Consider the following 20,149-nt stretch of genomic DNA (forward strand, 5'->3'; position numbering starts at 1 on the left):
CACTGTAATTATTTTAATAAAGAAAAATCATCAAAGTACATTTTACCTAATGAATATAGAGCTGTCGCATGACCCAGCTCTTTCCCAGCCTGTCTGCAGGGAAACCTAAGCAGAAGGGCTTTCCAATCGGCTGCTGGTCATGTGCAAAAAAAAAAAAAACCTTTTGAAATGGAGCAACAATGATTAATAATCTGTTTTAAATTGGCATGCAAATAAAGATTTAATTTCGAAATATGTATGTGTGTGTATGTGTATGTATGTATATGTATATGTGTGTGTATGTATATGTATATGTATATGTGTGTGTGTGTGTGTGTGTGTGTGTATGTGTATATATATATTATATAAATTTAGCAACAACATGGTGTGGAAGGATTTATGCCAGTCACAGGCTGTCACACCCCTCCAGCCTGTGTCTTGGAATAAGAGGTAGGTGAAGCCTCCCTCAAGCTACATGTAATATCCCACCCTTCAATGTGTTTAACTGGTTAGTGGGCATGAAGGAGGAGGGAGTGGGTTGTCATTTCCCACTGTGTATACACCAACATGTGTGACTATAGTCACATGGGAGGCTCAGATGTGATAGGGAGGAAATGCTCACCATAGAAACTCACTGAAAACTGAGCATGTGCAGAGTTGCCAACACTGCTCTGCAAAATCCCTAGCTTTATTGGGGACATGGACAGAAGTGGGAGAGATCTGCAGGATCAACCAGGTTTTTTTCAGAATACAGAAAACTAATCTCATAGTGAGTGAGTATGAACAACATGTAATAAACTTTTTTTTTTTTGCTCTTTTTTTTGCTCTTTTTTTTGTCGGTTTAGTGACTTTAACACTGCAGTCTTTGAGTCAACCTGTAACAATTTGTTACCTCTTGATCTTGCCAGTATATTTATTTTCCACTTCCTTTACCGGGGTGACAACGCTGTTTGATCTCCAGCGAATGTCACAGCAGTGTTGGTGGTTTTGTCCCGTCCCTGTCACCAATACTTGTGGTAAACAGCTGGGCCTTTTACAGGACGTGACGATCAGCACATCTATTAGCAAAGCTCAGCTGGTAACAATACTATTACTGTTACTTTGGGGACTCAGAAACTCAACAGCTTTGTTAAACCAAGCGAAGAGCTGCAGAATTTCAATTTCTTTTTGCAAAGAATTCCACTTTAAAGCCAAGCGACTTATTAAAATTTATGTTTATAATAAGTGATGCTGTGCTGTTGGTTACACTTTAATTTCAATCATTTTTATTGAGATTTTTAAAAGATAACCGGCGTCCAAATAAACAGCAATTGCAATGAGACAATATCGGTAACAAAGATATTACATTCCAAGTCCTGAAGAGAGAACCTCGAAATCCTTCACTGTGCAGGGACCTCCCTGTCTTCTCTCCGCTCTCCCCTATGGGGGGATCGGATGAACACAGACCGTCTGTCCGTGTTCACCCGATCGACGGATGGAAAAGTACCGTATTTGCCGGCATATAAGTCGACCCCCCAACATGCTGCTAAAAACGGTGGTTTTGTAGTCTACTCACCGTATTAGACGACCCCCTTGTGTGGAAGTAATGAAGCCGCAGCCCGCCGGGTGCTCTGTACAGCTGTATGTCGTTTTTAAAATGTGCGCCGCGCTCAGCCAATCCCTATGCTCGATCGATATCAGCTGCCGGGGGCTCTGTACGGCTGCATGTATTGTGTATATGCGCACTCAGCCAATCCCGATGCACTGTGTTGATGACAGAGAATGCTAAGCCTGCTCGGATTGGAGTAACGACCTCTGCCAATCCGAGCAGGCTACATAAATGTAGCCTGCTCGGATTGGCAGAGGTTGTTATCCAATCCGAGCAGGCTTAGCATGCTCTGTCATCACACAGTGCATCGGGATTGGCTGAGCGCGCATATACGCAATACATGCAGCCGTACAGAGCACCCGGCAGTTGATATCGATCGAGCAGCTGCTATACCCGGCGTATAAGACGACTCCCGGATTTTGGCTGTGAAATTCCGGTGTAAAAAGTCGTCCTATACGCCGGAAAATACGGTAGGTTTTTCCTCCGTCACACCTTGGCGGATCGGAGCGGGTCAGATGTCAGCGGGCATGTCACCATAGAGGAGCACGGAGCGCCCGTTCAGGTCCGCCTAAAAAATTGTCAGGCAGACCTGAACGGGCCACCTGTGTGAAAGAGCCCTAAAGGGATATTTCATCTAACCTCATGCTGACCATGCCTCTTTCCTCAGTCGAGCCCTGCAGGTGCAGCAGCTAATTGAGAATTATAACATTTAGTCCCATACAGGTTCACTCTACACATGGACACAGACCAACAAACGGCTATTTCTTCAGAATAACAAAAGGTCGCAATCTGCAACACACTTTGTTAAAAATCCCTGCAATGTACATAGATCACACGAGGGGGGGGGGTTTCCAACAAAAGTGAAGTTGCTTTTTAAAATTAACACTTCATTCTCTCCATAAGCATTAAGCATAATATGAACACAATATGTTGGGGTTCATTTTTTGTTCTAGGTTCCTTCTTTTTTTTTTTTTTTTTTTTCTCCTTTAATTTTGTGAGTATGGAGTATTGAACTTTTCCTTTTTTCATTCTTTAGAGCTTTTGGTAAAACACTTTGAACCTAAACTAGAGTAATAAAGAGGATGAAGTGGATAAATATTTTGAATGCCTTTAGGATGTTCACGTGTTTTATGGTAATGCTGGATATTAAAGGTGCTGTATATTTTTCTTTTTATTAGTGTGTGCGGAAGCCTTTAATCCCGATGAGGAGGATGACGACACGGAACCTCGGGTAAATGAACATCTATTCATAATGTAGCACAAGCCTATGGCTTTATCACACTTCGTTCACACCTAAAAACAATGAATGTTTTGTGTAGGTTTGCTCTCTATTTTCTTTTTCCTTGTCCTAGAACAGCGGGACAAAGCTTATGATAGTCTACCAGAAATGAGTGTGTGTGCCAAAGAGCCTAATGCCGCGTACACACGGTCGTTTTATGTGATGAAAAAAAATGACGTTTTTAAAAACGTCACTTTAATTGACCGTGTGTGGGGGAAATCGTCGTTTTATGTCTTCTAAAAAACGACCAAAAAAAATTGAAGCATGCTTCAATTTTATGTGTCGTTTTTCAAAACGTCAACTTTTACTTCACAGAAATTGACCGTGTGTAGCAAAAACGTCGTTTAAAACGACGTTTTTTCATCCGCGCATGCCCAGAAGCTACTTATGAAGCGAGCTTCAATGGAAAAACGTAGTGAACGTAACCTCGCTTTGCTAGAACATTGTGAGAAAAACGATGGTGTGTAGGCAACTTCGTCTTTGAAAATTGAAGTTTCAAAAACGTCGTTTTTTACTTCACAGAAAATGTGTATGCGGCCTTAGAATTGGTGTGGCTTAAAGGGACTGCTGGCTACTAACATTACTGCTAAAAGAGAATTGATATAATTGCTGTCTACTATTACTTTAGTGTGCCCCAGAGTCCGAATGGGAAAACAAAATGCTTTAAATCAAATGCTGCAAACCCAAAGGCAGTAAAATTAAATGGCCGCTTTGCTCCATTCCAGATATCGTTGCCAAACGTCACTACTTGTGTGTTGGAGAAGATCACCTTTAGGAAACTGTTACAGGTTCCACTCGTTTTCACATGTCAAATCGCATCTTAAAACTGCGGCATTTGCCGGCGATTGTCAGCAATGGCACCGTCCTAATCGGTGCGGCGCTGCACCGATTTCAAAATGTAGTTCCTGTACTACTTTTTGTGATTTCGGGCCGCGATTTACATTGACATCTGTGCAGAAATCTGCACAGATGTCTCTTAAATCGCGGCCGAAATCAGGACTGCCAGCGGGAGTGAAATCATGCGAGTTCAGCTGAACTCGCACGGCTTCACTCCCGCATCTGAGTGTGAACCTGGGCTTAGACTTGATCTTGAAACAGAGTTTAGATGGGTGTATGCAACTTGAAATGATCTTATTAACATAAGCAATTGTGTGTTCAGGAGGAACGTTTGCTACACTTTTATGAAATGTGCTTTGAACCCTGCGCTCTTCCCCCCCCCCCCCCCCCCCCCTGTACCTTGCACCTTTTTATAATTGCAGCTGTAGCCTTTTGCATTGCTAAAGCCTATTGTCTTCCTGCAGAGATTGTCTCCCTCCCACCTTTATTAATGCAGAATCATTCCTGGCTGCTCAGTCACACTTCATACAAAGAAGTGCTTGTCTGTCTTGTCGGATATCGGGGAGCTTAGATATGTATCTGGCAATCCTGCAATATGAAGATGTATTGTGTGGCCCAAGTAATGTGATCTCCTCTACAGATTGAGGTCAGGTGTTTCCATTGAAGGGTTCGGTAATGCTACTCCATACGAAGACACAACCTTTTGCGGGGAAGGCCCTCCTGTTTGCCTCTGTGCACAAACCCAGTTCCACAAAGACACTAAGGGCTCTTTCACACGGGCGGCCCGTTCGGGTCCGCCTGCCAGTTTTTTAGGTGGACCTGAACGGGCGCACCGTGCTCCTCTATGGAGCTGCGAATGTCAGCGGTGACATGCCCGCTGACATCCGACCTGCTCCGACCCGCCAAAGTGTGACGGAGGAAAAACCTACTTTTCCATCCGTCTGGCGGATCAGGTGAACGCGGACAGATGGTCCGTGTTTATCCGATTCCTCCATAGGGGAGAGCAGAGAAAAGACAGGGCGGTCCCTGCACAATGTGCGGGGACCGCCCTGTCATCCGCCAGCTCAGCGGGGATCAATGGAGCGATCCCCGCTGAGCAAGCGGAGGTTCACGGGGTGGATCATTACTGATCCGTCCCGTGTGAAAGGGGCCAATGGTTGATTTACTAAAACTGAAGAGTGCAAAATCTGGTGCCGCTCTGCATAGAAACCCATTTTTTTTTTTTTGGTCAAAGCAGAATTTAACACGCTGAAGTTGGAAACTGGCTGGCTACCATGCACAATGCACCAGATTTTTGCACTCCAGTTTTAGTAAATCGACCTCGTGGTTTGCCCAGTATGGTGAGGAGGAACTCAAGTAATAGGCAGAGTCCCCTGACCCCCCTAACTTTTTAGGATGAGTTCAAATGCCAATTGTGCCAACGTTGGTACCTGACCTCAAAAATGTTGTTTTCAGCTGAATGCCACATCCTCCAGAATCTTGTGGAATGCTTTTGCAGAAGAGTGGAGGCTGGAATATTAATATTAACTGTTGTGTTATTGAGATGTGATGTCCCTACAAGTTCCTGTAGGTTCAGTGGATGGAGATCCACAAGCTTTGGCCATATAGTGTTTGTTGGTGACCAGATGGGGTGGGAATGGATGAGAGCCCTGGAGACGGGTTATAGCTGTATTCCTAATGTAGAGGCACAGCGAAGATCATTTTTATATGGTTTGTCAGGCTGCACAAAATCATACATCAACAAACCTCTCTGCCTCACCCTTGGGACAGAAATGGCTTTTAAATTCCAGAATTTTTCATTCATTTTACACCTGCTAATGATGCATCTCCTCTTCTTCTAGATAGTTCACCCGAAAACAGACGAGCAGAGATGTAGGCTACAGGAATCCTGCAAAGATATTCTAATCTTTAAAAACCTTGACCAGGTAAGTGTTTTTATTTTTTTATTTAGGTGTGTGTGTCTGTCTCTCTCGCTCAGGGTTTCTCTGTGGCATCTTCTTTCATTGTGCTCGCAGATTTTTGTTGCACGTGTGTAAGGCTTTATGTACACTGCTGCTGGTAAACGGACGTTTTGGCTTCATGTACACGGGACGTGTTTACAACCCCTCTTGAATGATTTAACTAGACAGATAGTAACCTACGTTTAAAATGTCTGTTTTGCCGCGTTTGCGTGCCACTATTTTTTTCCCAAAATGGCCGAAGACGGAAACGCCTGTAAACAAAACGTGACTAAATGCGAGTAGCCGCGTTTCAAAGCGTTTGGCGCTTGAAATGCCTCTAAACTTAGCTTCTGAACACATTTCTTTTTTTGTGTTCCAAAAAAAGCCCCTCAGCTGTCTGTAAACGTCCCTGTGTACATGTACTGATAAAATAACACAGAGGAGAGTTCAGGAGCAGTTGAAAAAAATGCCTCGGCGCGCAGATCCTTGTACACATGCGTTCGGTCCAGCTGGCACTGCGCTACGTAACTAAAAGACCAAGAAGGAAAGGCTGCATGATCGGGTTCAAATCTTGGTTGCCAAGATAGAAAGTTACCGCTCCAGGTGGTTTGTGTTAGGATGATCAGTATGGTCTCAGGAGATCAAGGGTGCTGGCAATGCACAAGGCAACAAATGGAAAAAGAAAATATGGACAGCCGCACTCCAAAAAAACCTTGATGTTGTCTTTATTTAAAAAAAAAAGGAAAACTGCACTACAAGTCACAGCACACAACACGGGAGTAAAACAGCCGACGCGTTTCACACTATAAATTAGTGCTTAATCATAGCTACTAATAGCTACATAGCACTAATTTATAGTGCGAAACGCGTCGGCTGTTTTACTCCCATGTGTGCTGTGACTTGTAGTGCAGCTTTCCTTTTTAATAAAGACAACATCAAGGTTTTCTGGAGTGCGGCTGTCCATATTCTCTTTTTCCATTGGTTGCCAAGATGACGAGTTTCGGAGGCATGGCCTCCTTTATCAAGTCACGCCCATCATACGGATACACTAGGGCAGTTGTGCAGTCTCTCTCTTATGTTGGAGCAATGGAGAAGTATCTCCTGGATATATGAAATTGATTCAGTAAATTCATGTTGTTCAGTAGGTGTCGTGTCTTGTTTTTGGAGTCGAGAATGAAGTCCACTGTTTGCCTGGTATCTTCTACTCAATCTGACCACAAGGAGAGGAGGAAGAAGAGGGGGGTCTTTTCAGGGTGGTAAAAGATTTGGCAGCATTCAGGAGTTGGCAAAGGATGACTTTCCTAATGCATACTTCCAAGCATGCAAAATCCTCTTGGAGATATTGTCATCAATTCTTCAGCCAACAGGATCTCTTAATCCTAATCTGCCCTATGTGGGTTGAAATCTTCAAAATTGAATAGCTAGTCTGCCAAAGGTCTGCAAAGCTGTAATTGCTGTAAATTGAGAATTCTTAGATAAATGTAAAGTTTGAAGAACAGAACAGTTACACAACATGTTAGGACGTTGTCCATTCATGGACTATAATTTGATCATTTTTTTTCTGTCTGCCAGGCCTCAGCAGGAATGTGTACATCCAGATGTGGGGAGGGATGGGGGGGTAATAAGACACATGTTTGTAATTGAGGCCTCGGTTCCAGAGCAGCCTGTGCTCACTGTAGCTCCCATCCTTGTTATGTGAACATTAAATAGAGCATTTTAATGATTATTCTAAGTAAAGATACAATACTCTCTCATGCCAAAATGAATAAAATCTGGATCTGCACACAGGAAATGGTATGTCTGTGTACACGAGCCCTTAATGCATTTACTGGTAACTGGAGTTCACCTTGCCCAGTATGATTTCAGAGACTGGAATTTGGTTGCCATGGCTTACTGCAGTTGCCACATTGCTGTTTTAATTAAAACCTGCTTGATTTGCCTTTTTTTTATTTTTTATGGGCAAATCTTTTTCTATAATTTATGAAGATGTTTCAGCAATATGGCATAAATTGACACTAAAGTATGTTGCTCGAAGGTGTTGGAAGAAACAGGTGGGACAAGTTAATTGCAAGAATAATTTAGCACAAAGGCTGAGTTGTGCTTAAAGTGGTATTAAACCAAAAAGCAAATTGTTATAGTGGAACTTACAGTGGGGATCAAAGTTTGGGCACCCCAGGTAAAAATTTGTATTAATGTGCATAACGAAGCCAAGGAAAGATGGAAAAATCTCCAAAAGGCATCAAATTACAGATTAGACATTCTTATAATATGGTTATAAAAGTTAGATTTTATTTCCATCATTTACACTTTCAAAATTACAGAAAACACAAAAATGGCATCTGCAAAAGTTTGGGCACCCTGCAGAATTTATAGCATGCACTGATGGCAGGGGGGGGGGGGGCTTTGGGCAACACAGATGAGCAGCACTGGTGAGGCATTGGCAGGCATTACTGATGGCAAACATGGTGATCCTGGGTGGGCATCCTTAGGCAGCTAATTGTTCTGTATGAATAACATGTTTGATTTGCATTGTGTGAGTCCAGCTGCTTTTAGAAAAGTCTTCTAAACACAGCTAAACTTTGAAATGTAGACGTCTGTGTGATTGTAGCCTGTGATATGATTTGTATAAACGCACGTGGCATCCTATATAAAGTATAACCATCTTTTTATTTTTTTTAGGAACAACTCTCTCAGGTTCTTGATGCAATGTTTGAACGGAGAGTACAACCTCAGGAACATGTCATTGACCAGGGAGATGATGGGGATAATTTCTATGTTATAGAGCGGTAAATGTCATTTGTAATTTTAACCCCTCTAGTTGACCACCCTATAGAACTTTACTCCTACAGGATGGCAGCTGTGCATTGGATCGTCTCTCTCTCTCTCTCTCTCTCTCTCTCTCTCTCTCTCTCTCTCTCTCTCTCTCTCTCTCTCTCTCTCTCTCTCTCTCTCTCTCTCTCTCTCTCTCTCTCTCTCTCTCTCTCTCTCTCTCTCTCTCTCTCTCTCTCTCTCTCTCTCTCTCTCTCCCCTTAAAGGGGAGTTCCACCCACAATTTCACTTTTTAAATATAAATACCCCTGTAATACACAAGCTTAATGTATTCTAGTAAAGTTAGTCTGTAAACTAAGGTCCGTTTTGTTAGGTTGTTACAGCATTTAAATAGTTTATAATCTAGAAATAGACCGTGGCCATCTTAAGTGTGGGCATCATGAAGCCAGACTGTACGACTTCCTGGATTTCAGCTTTGCATATCTCGCACATGCTCAGTGCACAAGCAATGTAATAGGTTTCAGTCAGGTTTGCAAGGACTACTGGGAAACATGATGCCTATCCCAGAAACCCTTGCAAATAGCCTAGGCAAATAAGGAGGAGGAAGTAATGAAGGACTACAAAATAAAGGTATTTACAAGCAACAAATTAAATAAAAATTGTCCATTCTGAACACTATGAGATTAGAGCATGCAGCACAGACAAACATAAAAAATGGGTGGAACTCCACTTTAAGCCCATGTTTATCTCCTATTTGACTTTAATCATCATCAATCCCCTATCCTCCTGATCCATACAGTCATTAACCCACCTCTCACAGCTAGTAGCTTTCATCGCCATCAGCCATTTTGTTTCTGAGCATTATATGAAAGAACTCATCTTGCATCCCTTTAGATATGCATTTTCAATCAAGTCTGCTAATCAACCCAGTAAAAAAAAAAAAAAATAGTTGGACCCCTTTCTGCCGTTGGCGCTAAAGCGCTGCTCTTTTTATTTTATTTTTTTTTTTCAGCCGCTAGTGGGGCGGTTTTAACCCCCCAAAAAAGGTTAAAATCTCCAGTTTTTAGGTGCTTTGGAAGCGCAACCAATTCATTGCAATGGGCAGGGCTATTTTGGCCGCGCTAAATACCCAGCGCTGCCAACCCGCCCCAAAGATGCTGCTTGTAGGACTTTTGGTAACATCCCGCAAGAGCACTTCCCAAGTGTGAAAAGACGCAGTGAATAGGAGGCAGTTTTCAGGCACTTGGCAGAGGCCATTTCTAGGGCAAAAGCTCCTGAAAATTGCCCCAGTGTGAAAGGGGTCTTATACTTTGAACAGGTGTGGTATTGGGCCACATTTGAAGTCGCTGTATTCACCTAGGGCAGTGATGGCGAACCTTGGCACCGCAGATGTTTTGGAACTACATTTCCCATGATGCTCAACTACACTGCAGTGTGCATGAGCATCATGGGAAATGCAGTTCCAAAACATCTGGGGTGCCAAGGTTCACCATCACTGACCTAGGGAACCCATGGTCGATCTAACATTACCAGATATGTTCTGGTTCCTGCTGGCCCCGAGATCTGGAAAATGTCCTATTGCATGTAGCTTTATCAATGGAAATCTTCTTTATGACCTATTCAGGTCCAGTGTTTGGGGAACCCTGTAAAATTGTATTCCTACTGAAGAGAATTCTTTGTTCTGGTTTGATCTTCTCTAAGCTCGGCCAGCAAAAAACATCCTTTTATATAGCGATTGGATCTCTGCATATAATCTGCATGTTTGTATCCAAGAAATTGCACACTGCAGAAGTAGCATTGACGTTTGTTTGCACTGAGCCGCTTCAGTCATTGCAGCAAACACTCGCAGATTGTCATTATATTGTATTGTGGCGAATCGAGTCGGAAAACTAGTAATTTAAGGCTTTGTGCAGCTGGAGATTAATGATCATCTGCTCTGAGGAGACCCGCCCCCTTTACTTGTACAGGAAGCTCTCAGCCCCACCCCCTTTTATTTAAGCTTGGATATTTCTTCAGTTTCTTGTACTGTGTCTGTAATATAGATGTGTCCGGACGTATGCGAAATGCATGTGATGCATGTTGCTAAATTAACACTCAATATTCTATCTTGTGTTTCCTGGTTGGAGTACATGTACGGGAATGCTGCTTTCAGATACAAACAACATTATTTTTTTTCCTTGTATATCTTAAGGCAGCTGAAGTTAATAGCCGATTGGCTACCGTGAACACCTGCACCAGATTCTGCATTCTCCAGTTTTACTAAAATGACCCCATTGGCTATAATAAGCCAATGGGGTCATTTTAGTAAAACTGGAGAATGCAGAATCTGGTGCAGGTGTTCACGGTAGCCAATCGGCTATTAACTTCAGTTTGTTCAGTTAAGCTTTGAAAAAAAACAAACCTGGAAGCTGATTGGTTTCTAAGAGCTGTTCATATACATGGCAGAATTTAGCTCTATAATATAGAGGAATGGTGGTCCTCAAGTGTGGCTCCCTACACTTGGAGGGCTGTGCAATAGCAGTGCATATTTGTGCATTAATTGATGTACGTAGTTTCCAGCAAAGCTTTCATTCATAGTGATTACATCACAGTAGACGAGTGCAACATTTCGGGTCCATGCAGGAGCCCTTCATCGGCCGTGTGATATCATTGCATTGGGACCCATTGTGTCAATTTAGGCAACCCTGTCAAAATAAAATGGCTATAATGCCCTTTAGTGGCCATAGATTTTGGGCCTGTGGCATTGGCGTCAGTGGCAGGAACAACCCCCGGCATTGGCGTCGGGAGAATCCCCTTCCCAGCATTGGCGTTGGGAGAACACCCCCCCCCCAGCGTTGGGAGAACACCCCCCCCCCCCCCCCCCCCCCCCCCGGCTTTGGCGTCGGTAGAACACCCCCCCCCCCCCCCCCTCCCGGCATTGTGCTGTTTTTTGCTGTGGCATGTATTTTGTGATTTTTAATTAAAGGAGGAGTTTTTTTGGAGTGCGGCTGTCCCAGCTTTTTTCCTTCATCCTAACCTGCATTTTGATTGCACTGCCTGCACCCTTGGCTCGGACCACAGGAATCAGATTACCTGGTTCTCTTTGAGCGGTTACCCACTCTCTCCCCCCCCTCCCGGCATTGGCGTTGGTAGAACCCACACCCCCCCCCCGGCATTGGCGTCGGTAGAACCCCCCCCCCCCCGGCATTGGCGTCGGTAGAACACCCCCCCCCTCCCGGCATTGGCGTCGGTAGAACACCCCCCCCCCAGGCTCCTGCACGCTCCCTCTCCCCGGGCTGGGACTTGTACTCTGGGTGGAGATAACCAGCTTGTTTCAGCGCCCAACACACTGCTGCCATTCTGCAGCTTATTTGCTGCCCAACAGCCCGCAGATGACCAGCCAGTCATATATTGGGCACCAGGGATATAGAGTAAGGCCTCATGCACACTGGATGTTTTGGGGCATTTTTACAGCTGCTGTGTTTTTTTGGCTTTTTTTACAGTCACTCTCCAGCATATTATCCTGTGTGTCCATGCACACATAGGCTGTTATCATTTTTTTTTGGGCTGGGGGTGTTTTTTTGACTGTAAAAAAAAAAAAAAAAAAAACCCAACGAGTCTGTTCGAGTTTTTTTATTTTATTCTTTTAGCTGTTTTTCAGCTGTAAAAAAACGCTCCAACGTCAAATGCTCAAAAACGTGGCTTATCTGCGTTTTTATAATGTTTTTGATCCATTAAAAAAAAAAAAAGGGGGAAAAACACTATTGCAAAAATGTCGAAAAAGTCACCTGCTGCAAAGCTACTGGTGTGTTCATAACGTTCAGTGTGCATGAGGCCTTCCATTCACCAATGTAAAGAAGAAAAAAAGGCAAATCCAACTTATTCTATGTCCGTATGTGTACTGTTCTAATTGTAAAAAAAAAAAAAAAAAAGAATCCTATGGTTCTAAATGCTAGTACCACGCTTCATGTGACATTAAAGAGGAAGTAAACCCTGTGCTAAGATGCATGAAAGCCAATGAATTGCTTGTCCCTTCATACTGCCGGTCTAAAATGTATACATTGTTTCACAGCATAGTACAACATTCCACATGGTTGTGTCATGAACTGTGCACACCCTTATCCCAGCTTAAAGAAGAATGACACAAAATGTTAAATAAAAGCATCACAGGGGGTCAATGTAACATTGTAACCTACATTTCTGTCTGAGGGCTCTGTTGTTGGATCAGGAGTTCTAAGAACTCTTCTAACTGCTACCGATCTATTGCTACAATCATCTGGTGCTGTTGGGTTGTTGGAATGGGGTTCATTGGCTCAAAAGGTATTTGTGGGTTAGAGTGAAGTTTTCCCAGCTCTTAGATTAGTGAATAGCGGTCCAGGAGGTTAAGAGTAGATTCTTTCTCCATCCTCTGCAGTGCTTTTATTTAATATACAGTACAGACCAAAAGTTTGGACACACCTTCTCATTCAAAGAGTTTTCTTTATTTTCATGACTATGAAAATTGTAGATTCACACTGAAGGCTTCAAAACTATGAATATAACACGTGTGGAATTATACATAACAAACAAGTGTGAAACAACTGAAAATCTATTTCATATTCTAGGTTCTTCAAAGTAGCCACCTTTTGCTTTGATTACTGCTTGGCACACTCTTGGCATTCTCTTGATGAGCTTCAAGAGGTAGTCACCTGGCGCAGCACCCCATCACTCTCCTTCTTGGTCAAATAGCCCTTACACAGCCTGGAGGTGTGTTTGGGGTCATTGTCCTGTTGAAAAATAAATGATGGCCCAACTAAACGCAAACCGGATGGAATAGCATGGCGCTGCAAGATGCTGTGGTAGCCATGCTGGTTCAGTATGCCTTCAATTTTGAATAAATCCCCAACAGTGTCACCAGCAAAGCACCCCCACACCATCACACCTCCTCCGCCATGCTTCACAGTGGGAACCAGGCATGTAGAGTCCATCCGTTCACCTTTTCTGCGTCGCACAAAGACACGGGGGTTGGAACCAAAGATCTCAAGTTTGGACTCATCAGACCAAAGCACAGATTTCCACTGGTCTAATGTCCATCCCTTGTGTTCTTTAGCCCAAACAAGTCTCTTCTGCTTGTTGCCTTTCTTTAGCAGTGGTTTCCTAGCAGATATTCTACCATGAAGGCCTGATTCACACAGTCTCCTCTTACCAGTCCTAGAGATGTGTCTGCTGCAAAAGGTGGAAGAACCTAGAATATGAAATATATTTTCAGTTGTTTCACACTTTTTTGTTATGTATAATTCCACATGTGTTCATTCATAGTTTTGATGCCTTCAGTGTGAATCTACAATTTTCATACTCATGAAAATAAAGAAAACTCTTTGAATGAGAAGGTGTGTCCAAACTTTTGGTCTGTACTGTATGGTGGACTTCTTTACAAACTACAACAAATCTAGTATCCAGAGTCTGTTTCTGCAAAACATAGTATTTTCTTTTTTAACTACCATAAGATTTCTACCTAGAGGGTGTTTTTTTTTTTTTTTTTGGGCCAGTTCGCACCAGACGCAGTTCCGTGTGCATTTTTTTCTGCACTAAAATTGCATGCACAGTGTTTTCCATGTATTCCAATGGCTCTAGTTCACACCAGTGCAGTCCATTTCTGCACCAGAAACTGACTGCATGGTGTGAACTAGCGCAAACAGAAAATTCTCCTGCGCTCTGGTATTTCCTGCTATAGGGTAACGTGGTCCAATTACAGGGTATGTTCAACGGTTTGCAGCCCTCCTCAGAATCATGGGAATTCATAAGGCTAAAAAAGAGGAAAGAAAGAAGGGCGCACCGACCTAGTGTGAAACCGTATAAAAGGGTTTTATTACATATATGAACACAATGGTTATACTCACAAAATGAGTTGTAAAACGCGCTTTGACAAACCGTACAACTGGTACAGAGCAACGCCAGAAGAACACGGTGACAACACGGATCAAGCAGTATCTGACCGGTGGTATGGCTGACGCGTTTCAGGGGCGTACCCCTTTCCTCAGAGCCTTGGTGGTCTGTAGTTGCTAGGTAGGAAACTACAGAGCACCAAGGCTAGATATGGCAGACCACTTCTAGAAATACCCTTGACATGCCTCGATGGCTAAAAAGCCTAACTCCAGCCATCTGTGACAAGACAGGAAATGAGTGGAGGGGTCCGGAATGAGTCGGGAAGGCACAGACAGCAATAAAATTATCAAGTTCTGTCCCTCCCCCGCCACAAAAACGTTTTGTCTGTCTCTTCCTTGGAAAGTTATCCCATTACTCTCTCCCCAACTTGGAAGTAGAGGAATCCCAATAGGAACACGGACTGTAATAGAAACCTTTTGAGGGCTCGTTCACACCAGAAGGTGCGGCTGAGCATGCACACTTTTTTTATTTTTCCTGCATGTCGCGTTTTAGGGCAGCCCAATAAATTTAAGGGGCTGTCCCATGCATGTAAAACAGGCCGAAAAGGTGCAATGTGTTTTGGTGGCTGTGAACGACAGATGTGTAAGGTTGCCATTGAGATCTAATGGTACCTGCATGCGTCTGCAGAAGTCAATACGTGTTTGTGCAGGAAAAGTTCTTGCACCACACCTGGTGTGAACAATCCTAATCTGAGGCTCTAACCCAGGGGTGTCAAACTCCATTTTATTGTGGGCTGCATTATTGCTGCTTTCAAAGGGCAGGTTGTATCTGGGGTGCATTATGTACAGAGTGTAGGGTTCAGGTGTGCGCGCTGTACAGAGTGCAGTGCCCAGAGGTGTGCACGCCGTGCAAAGTGTATGGTTCAGGAATGTCTGACGTGCAGAGTCCAGTGCCCGGAGGTGTGCGCGTCGTGCAGAGTGCAGTCCCTGGAGTTGTCGTGCAGAGTGCAGTGCCCTGAGGGGTGCGCGTCGTGCAGTGCCCGGAGGTGTGCGCGTCGTGCAGTGCCCAGAGGTGTGCGTGTGCGCGCCGTACAGTGTAGGGTTCAGGTGTGCGCGCCGAGCGCACTGCCCGGAGGTGTGCGCGCCGAGCGCACTGCCCGGAGGTGTGCGTGCCGTACAGTTCAGGTGTGCGTGCCGAGTGCTGTGCCCGGAGGTGTGCGTGCCGTACAGTGTAGGGTTCAGGTGTGCGCGCCGTGCAGTGTAGGGTTCAGGTGTGCGCGCCGAGTGCAGTGCCCGGAGGTGTGCGCGCCGTGCAGAGTGCAGTGCCCGGAGGTGTGCGCGCCGTGCAGAGTGCAGTGCCCGGAGGTGTGCGCGCCGTGCAGAGTGCAGTGCCCGGAGGTGTGCGCGCCGTACAGAGTGCAGTGCCCAGAGAGTGCGCAACCCTAATCCCCCTCCCCCTTTCACAATGCTTCCTCTGATCTCTACTTTTTCCTATCTGGCCCGGCTTTTAGTACCTCCCTGTGTAGGCAGCTCTGCGTTGCCCTGCTGGGAGATTCTTCTTCTCTCTCGTTTTGTCCCCGCTGTTCATAGGTGCAAGGATCTGTTACCTCCGGGAGTCACTGAAAGCAAAGCTGTCCCTTCTAAACACAGATGGTTTCTGTGTTTACCAGTGACAGCGGGCAGCAGAGGATGAGAGCTGGAGGTGGCGCAATGGAGTTCCACCACGTTCCTACTGCAAAACTGGGTGCAAGGGCCATATGGAAAGGCCCGGTGGGCCTTGTGTTTGACATATGGGCTCTAACCATATCAAATACAAAATAAGATTTTTTTATTAATTTTTTTGCTCTAGTTGCACTTTTTAAACCCATTGCTCTCCAGATTCCTCGGCCTTGCAAATGCAAACTCTAAAGTAAGCAATCGTATTTCTCAATGTTTTAGCACAGCGTTTTGCATTTATGTACTCTAAGGATTAAGTGGTTGAGATTTGGTAAAAGGTGGGTGCTCAGTATACATCAACTCCCTTGTATAGCAAGGCTAAAGCCAGCTTTCATTTTCCACGTAGGCACAGAAACATTGATTTGAGGATCTGTCTTGTGTATGGAATATCTGTGGGGTTTTGATTGTTTAGCAGCCCAAACACGTCTTTATTGGGGGGGGTCTCTAAAAATGCACTACGCCTCCTAAAACTCATCACATTACCAAAGTCTCCTGATTGTCATTTGATCTTTTACTGCTTACTTGGATCTCTGCGGATTGTGTGTGTGTGTGTGTGTGTGTTTAGCATTCTAGTCCACGTGTATTTTAAAATGTCACCAGTAAACAGCCGTCTGTTTAATTTTTCTTCCAGGGGGCAGTATGACATTTTCGTATCTAGAGATGGACAGTCTTGCTGCGTGGGCGCGTACAATAATCACGGCAGTTTTGGCGAGCTCGCTTTGATGTACAACACTCCAAGGGCTGCGACCATCGTGGCCACATCAGAAGGAGCACTTTGGGGGTTGGTGAGTAGATTATAAATCTCACTAATTGTAATGCAGAAGGATGTTCTATTCAATGCAACCATCCACACCAGCTTAGAAGTAAACTCCTGCGCAGAAATATAAAAAAACACCCATTAGTTTGCTTAAACCCCCCCCCCCCCCCAATGTTTGTTTTATCCCCTCTTACCTTTTTTTTTTTTTTTGCTTGGTTATCCTCATAATGCATACATATACAGCCAATTCAGCATTGTCCTGCTTCCATGATCTTTGCTACATCAGGGGAATGCTTTCTCTTCTGGGTTCTTGCTCCTGGCATCCTGATGATGCACATGACACATCAGGGGGCCAGCTGCAAGAACCGGGAAAAGATAGTTGGCCCCCTGATCACAGGCATCCATCACTTCCAGTAGTTTGAAGAGTCATGTAGGACACCCGTAACGTGCGTACGCTGCCTTGTCAGTTGCAAGGGATGCTTTCATTTGCGGTTTTTAGACAATTGACAGGGTTACTTTTAACCCATTGGTCTCCGAACATTCTAAACAAAGGGCGAGTTTATGGTCCTTCAGTCTTTAGGAGGGCCGGGCTGTGACCAGCAGGAGTGAAACTTCTTTCCTGGCATTAGAGAGGAGTATGCATCGCAACATTTAGGATTAGTGGGCGTCCTAGCGCCCCTGTCATTGGGGGTCGGTGGGCGGCCTAGTGCCCCGTCATTGGCGGTCGGCCTAGTGCCCCCGTCATTGGGGGTCGGTGGGCGGCCTAGTGCCCCTGTCATTGGGGGGTCGGTGGGCGGCCAAGCGCCCCTGTCATTGGGGGGTCGGTGGGCGGCCAAGCGCCCCTGTCATTGGGGGGTCGGTGGGCGGCCAAGCGCCCCTGTCATTGGGGGGTCGGTGGGCGGCCAAGCGCCCCTGTCATTGGGGGGTCGGTGGGCGGCCAAGCGCCCCTGTCATTGGGGGGTCGGTGGGCGGCCTTGTGCCCCGTCGGCCGGAAAAGGTTATTTAAATGGTTTGCAGACCACTGCCTTAACCTGTTATGGCTGTGTGTGTGACAGCAAAATGGTGGATTTTAATGCCCATATAAGCGGGGCACATAATATAATGGGGGCAACTGAGGTTATGTGCCAAAAGCGTGTTTAATGTGCGCTCCCAGCACAGAGGCAGAACTGTCACTGATGGTTCTCATTCCCCAATGGTTGGTAGCCAGCAGGGCTGACTCCCTATCATGTGACCACTGTGACAGCCAATCACATTGTACACCCGTGGAGCATAAAGGATCGGTGATCAAGTAACCAGACCGGTCTGGGTGGGAAGGAGTTGATAGAATTGCTTAATCTCTTTATACCAAGCTGTCGCAAGCCTAGCTGAATATTGAATTAAGGCTTGCAGTGAAAGTATGGTCTCTGTAAACTGATGGGGTAGAGTTACTTAGGCGGGGGGGGGGGGGCACACTAGTTTGTGTATAATATAGTATAGCTATTGCCTGCTAGCAGCCCACGGAGTAAACCGGAGGCAGGACCATGCACTGTGTGACGGAGTCCAGGCCCTGGAATGTCAGACTCCCAGATGGATGAAGAACCACAGATTTAGGAAAGAGTTGGTTTTCTGCTCAGTTTTGTTCCAGCAGTGAATTGGTTAAGTGAAGCTCTGTCCAGTGAGAGTGGTGTGTGTGACTCTTCTATATACAGAGCTGCTTTCATCATAGTGATGGTTTAACTTCCTGTTTAATGATTGGGTCTGTCCTGGACACAAGATGAATGTAAGGGATTAGCAAATAAACAAAAGTTCACTTCCTGATGTGTTTCCTTATATTCCAGTGCGGATTATCGCCGGCGCGCTGTTTACATTTCAGTTCTGCTTGTTCCATAACCTCATCTAAGGGCCTCCTCTATCTGCGTGTTGGACCCCCTTTGTTGGCTTCCTATGTAACTGCAGCAGATTCATTTCAATACGTTTTTGTGTTTTGGCTGCTTTGCTTAAATTATTACTGCTTTTGTCATAGATTTTTTTTTTTTGTACATAGTATTTTAAAGGGTCACTAAAGGAATTTTTTTTTTTTAAATAACAAACATGTTATACTTGCCTCCACTGTGCAGTTCGTTTTGCATAGAGTGCCCCCGATCCACGTCTTCTGGGGTCCCTCGGCGGCTGTCTCTGGTCCTCCCCGCAATTGGTCACCACAGTCATGCGAGAGCTCGCATGGTGGTAACTAATTGCGGGCGCGCTATAGCCGCTTACTGTATCACTCGGCCCCGCACCTCGGCGCGCCGCGTCACTGGATGTGGTTGACAGCAGCGCCAGCCAATGGCTGCGCTGCTCTCAATCCATCCGCTCTAGCCAATCAGCGGCCAGGCTGAGCGGCGAAGAGGATATCGGGACCGCATGGGACTTTCGAGGGGTCAGGTAAGTATAACGGGGGGGGGGGGGGGGGGGCAGCATCAGATGTTTTTTCACCTTAATGCATAGATTGCATTGAGGTGAAAAAACATTTTCCTTTACAACTCTTTTAACCTAATGAAAAGGAATAATCCCTATTTCGATTTGGCTACAATGAACCCACAAAATGGTTTGCACACATACTCACCAGCTGCCTTATCGCCGGCCTATTCAATTGTTTGGTAACACAAAGTGGCTGATTAGCAATCGCATGACAGTAACTCGGTGCATCTAGACATGGTTAAGACGATTTGAAGTACAAACAGAGCATCAGAATGGGGAAAAAAGGGGATTTAAAGCGGTTGTATAGTCCCAAACTTTTTTTTTTTTTGGTCACCTGTAAGGCAGAAGGCATAATGAGCTAGTATGCACCGCATACTAGCTCATTATGCAATACTTGCCTTAGAACGAGGCGTCAGTAACTCACCTGGTCCACGCCGAGGGAGATGACATGTTGCCTCGGCGTGTCTTCTGGGTATCGCGGCTCCAGTGCTGTGAGTGGCTGGAGCCGTGATGTCGTCACTTCTTTCCGGCAAGGTCCGGCGTCTGCCGGGCCTTCAGCTGAGAATCCCCTGTGCGCCGCCGTCAGCGGCTCATTGTGAGGGGAATATGTCCTAAACCGTAAAGTTTTAGGAGATATTATTTTTTTACTTATAGGCATACTTGTAGGTAAAAGTACCAAAATGGACTATAGAACCACTTTAAGTGACTTTGAACGTGGCATGGTTGTTGGTGCCAAATGGCCTGGTCTGAGTATTTCAAAAACGGCTGGTCTACTGGGATTTTAACACACAACCATCTCTCTGGGTTTTACGGACTTGGATTATAAACTTCTTGAGGGCAGGGACTGATGTGAATGTAGAATTAACATGTAAATTGGCAATATATAACGATACATGATGCAGTCTGTCATAGGAGCACCCCCCCCCCCTTGAGTCAGCCATTCATAGGAAGCCTTAAATGATGTCACGATCTCCCCTAAAGCCAATAATAGGAAGCATTGTA

At 45.1% G+C, this 20,149-nt stretch overlaps 1 protein-coding gene across 1 annotated transcript in view; it reads left to right on the forward strand.

The window, feature by feature from the left end:
* PRKAR2A (protein kinase cAMP-dependent type II regulatory subunit alpha) overlaps positions 1–20,149 on the forward strand; it is a 66,132-nt gene that overhangs the window by 38,384 nt on the left and 7,599 nt on the right. The window contains exons 3-6 of the mRNA XM_040358937.1: positions 2,746–2,798; positions 5,525–5,608; positions 8,303–8,409; positions 16,583–16,736. Of these exons, the coding sequence (XP_040214871.1) occupies positions 2,746–2,798; positions 5,525–5,608; positions 8,303–8,409; positions 16,583–16,736 (398 nt within the window). The remainder of the gene's footprint in view (positions 1–2,745; positions 2,799–5,524; positions 5,609–8,302; positions 8,410–16,582; positions 16,737–20,149) is intronic.

The sequence above is a fragment of the Rana temporaria genome, chromosome 7 (assembly GCF_905171775.1).
Source record: "Rana temporaria chromosome 7, aRanTem1.1, whole genome shotgun sequence".
Taxonomy (NCBI): Eukaryota; Metazoa; Chordata; class Amphibia; order Anura; family Ranidae; genus Rana; species Rana temporaria.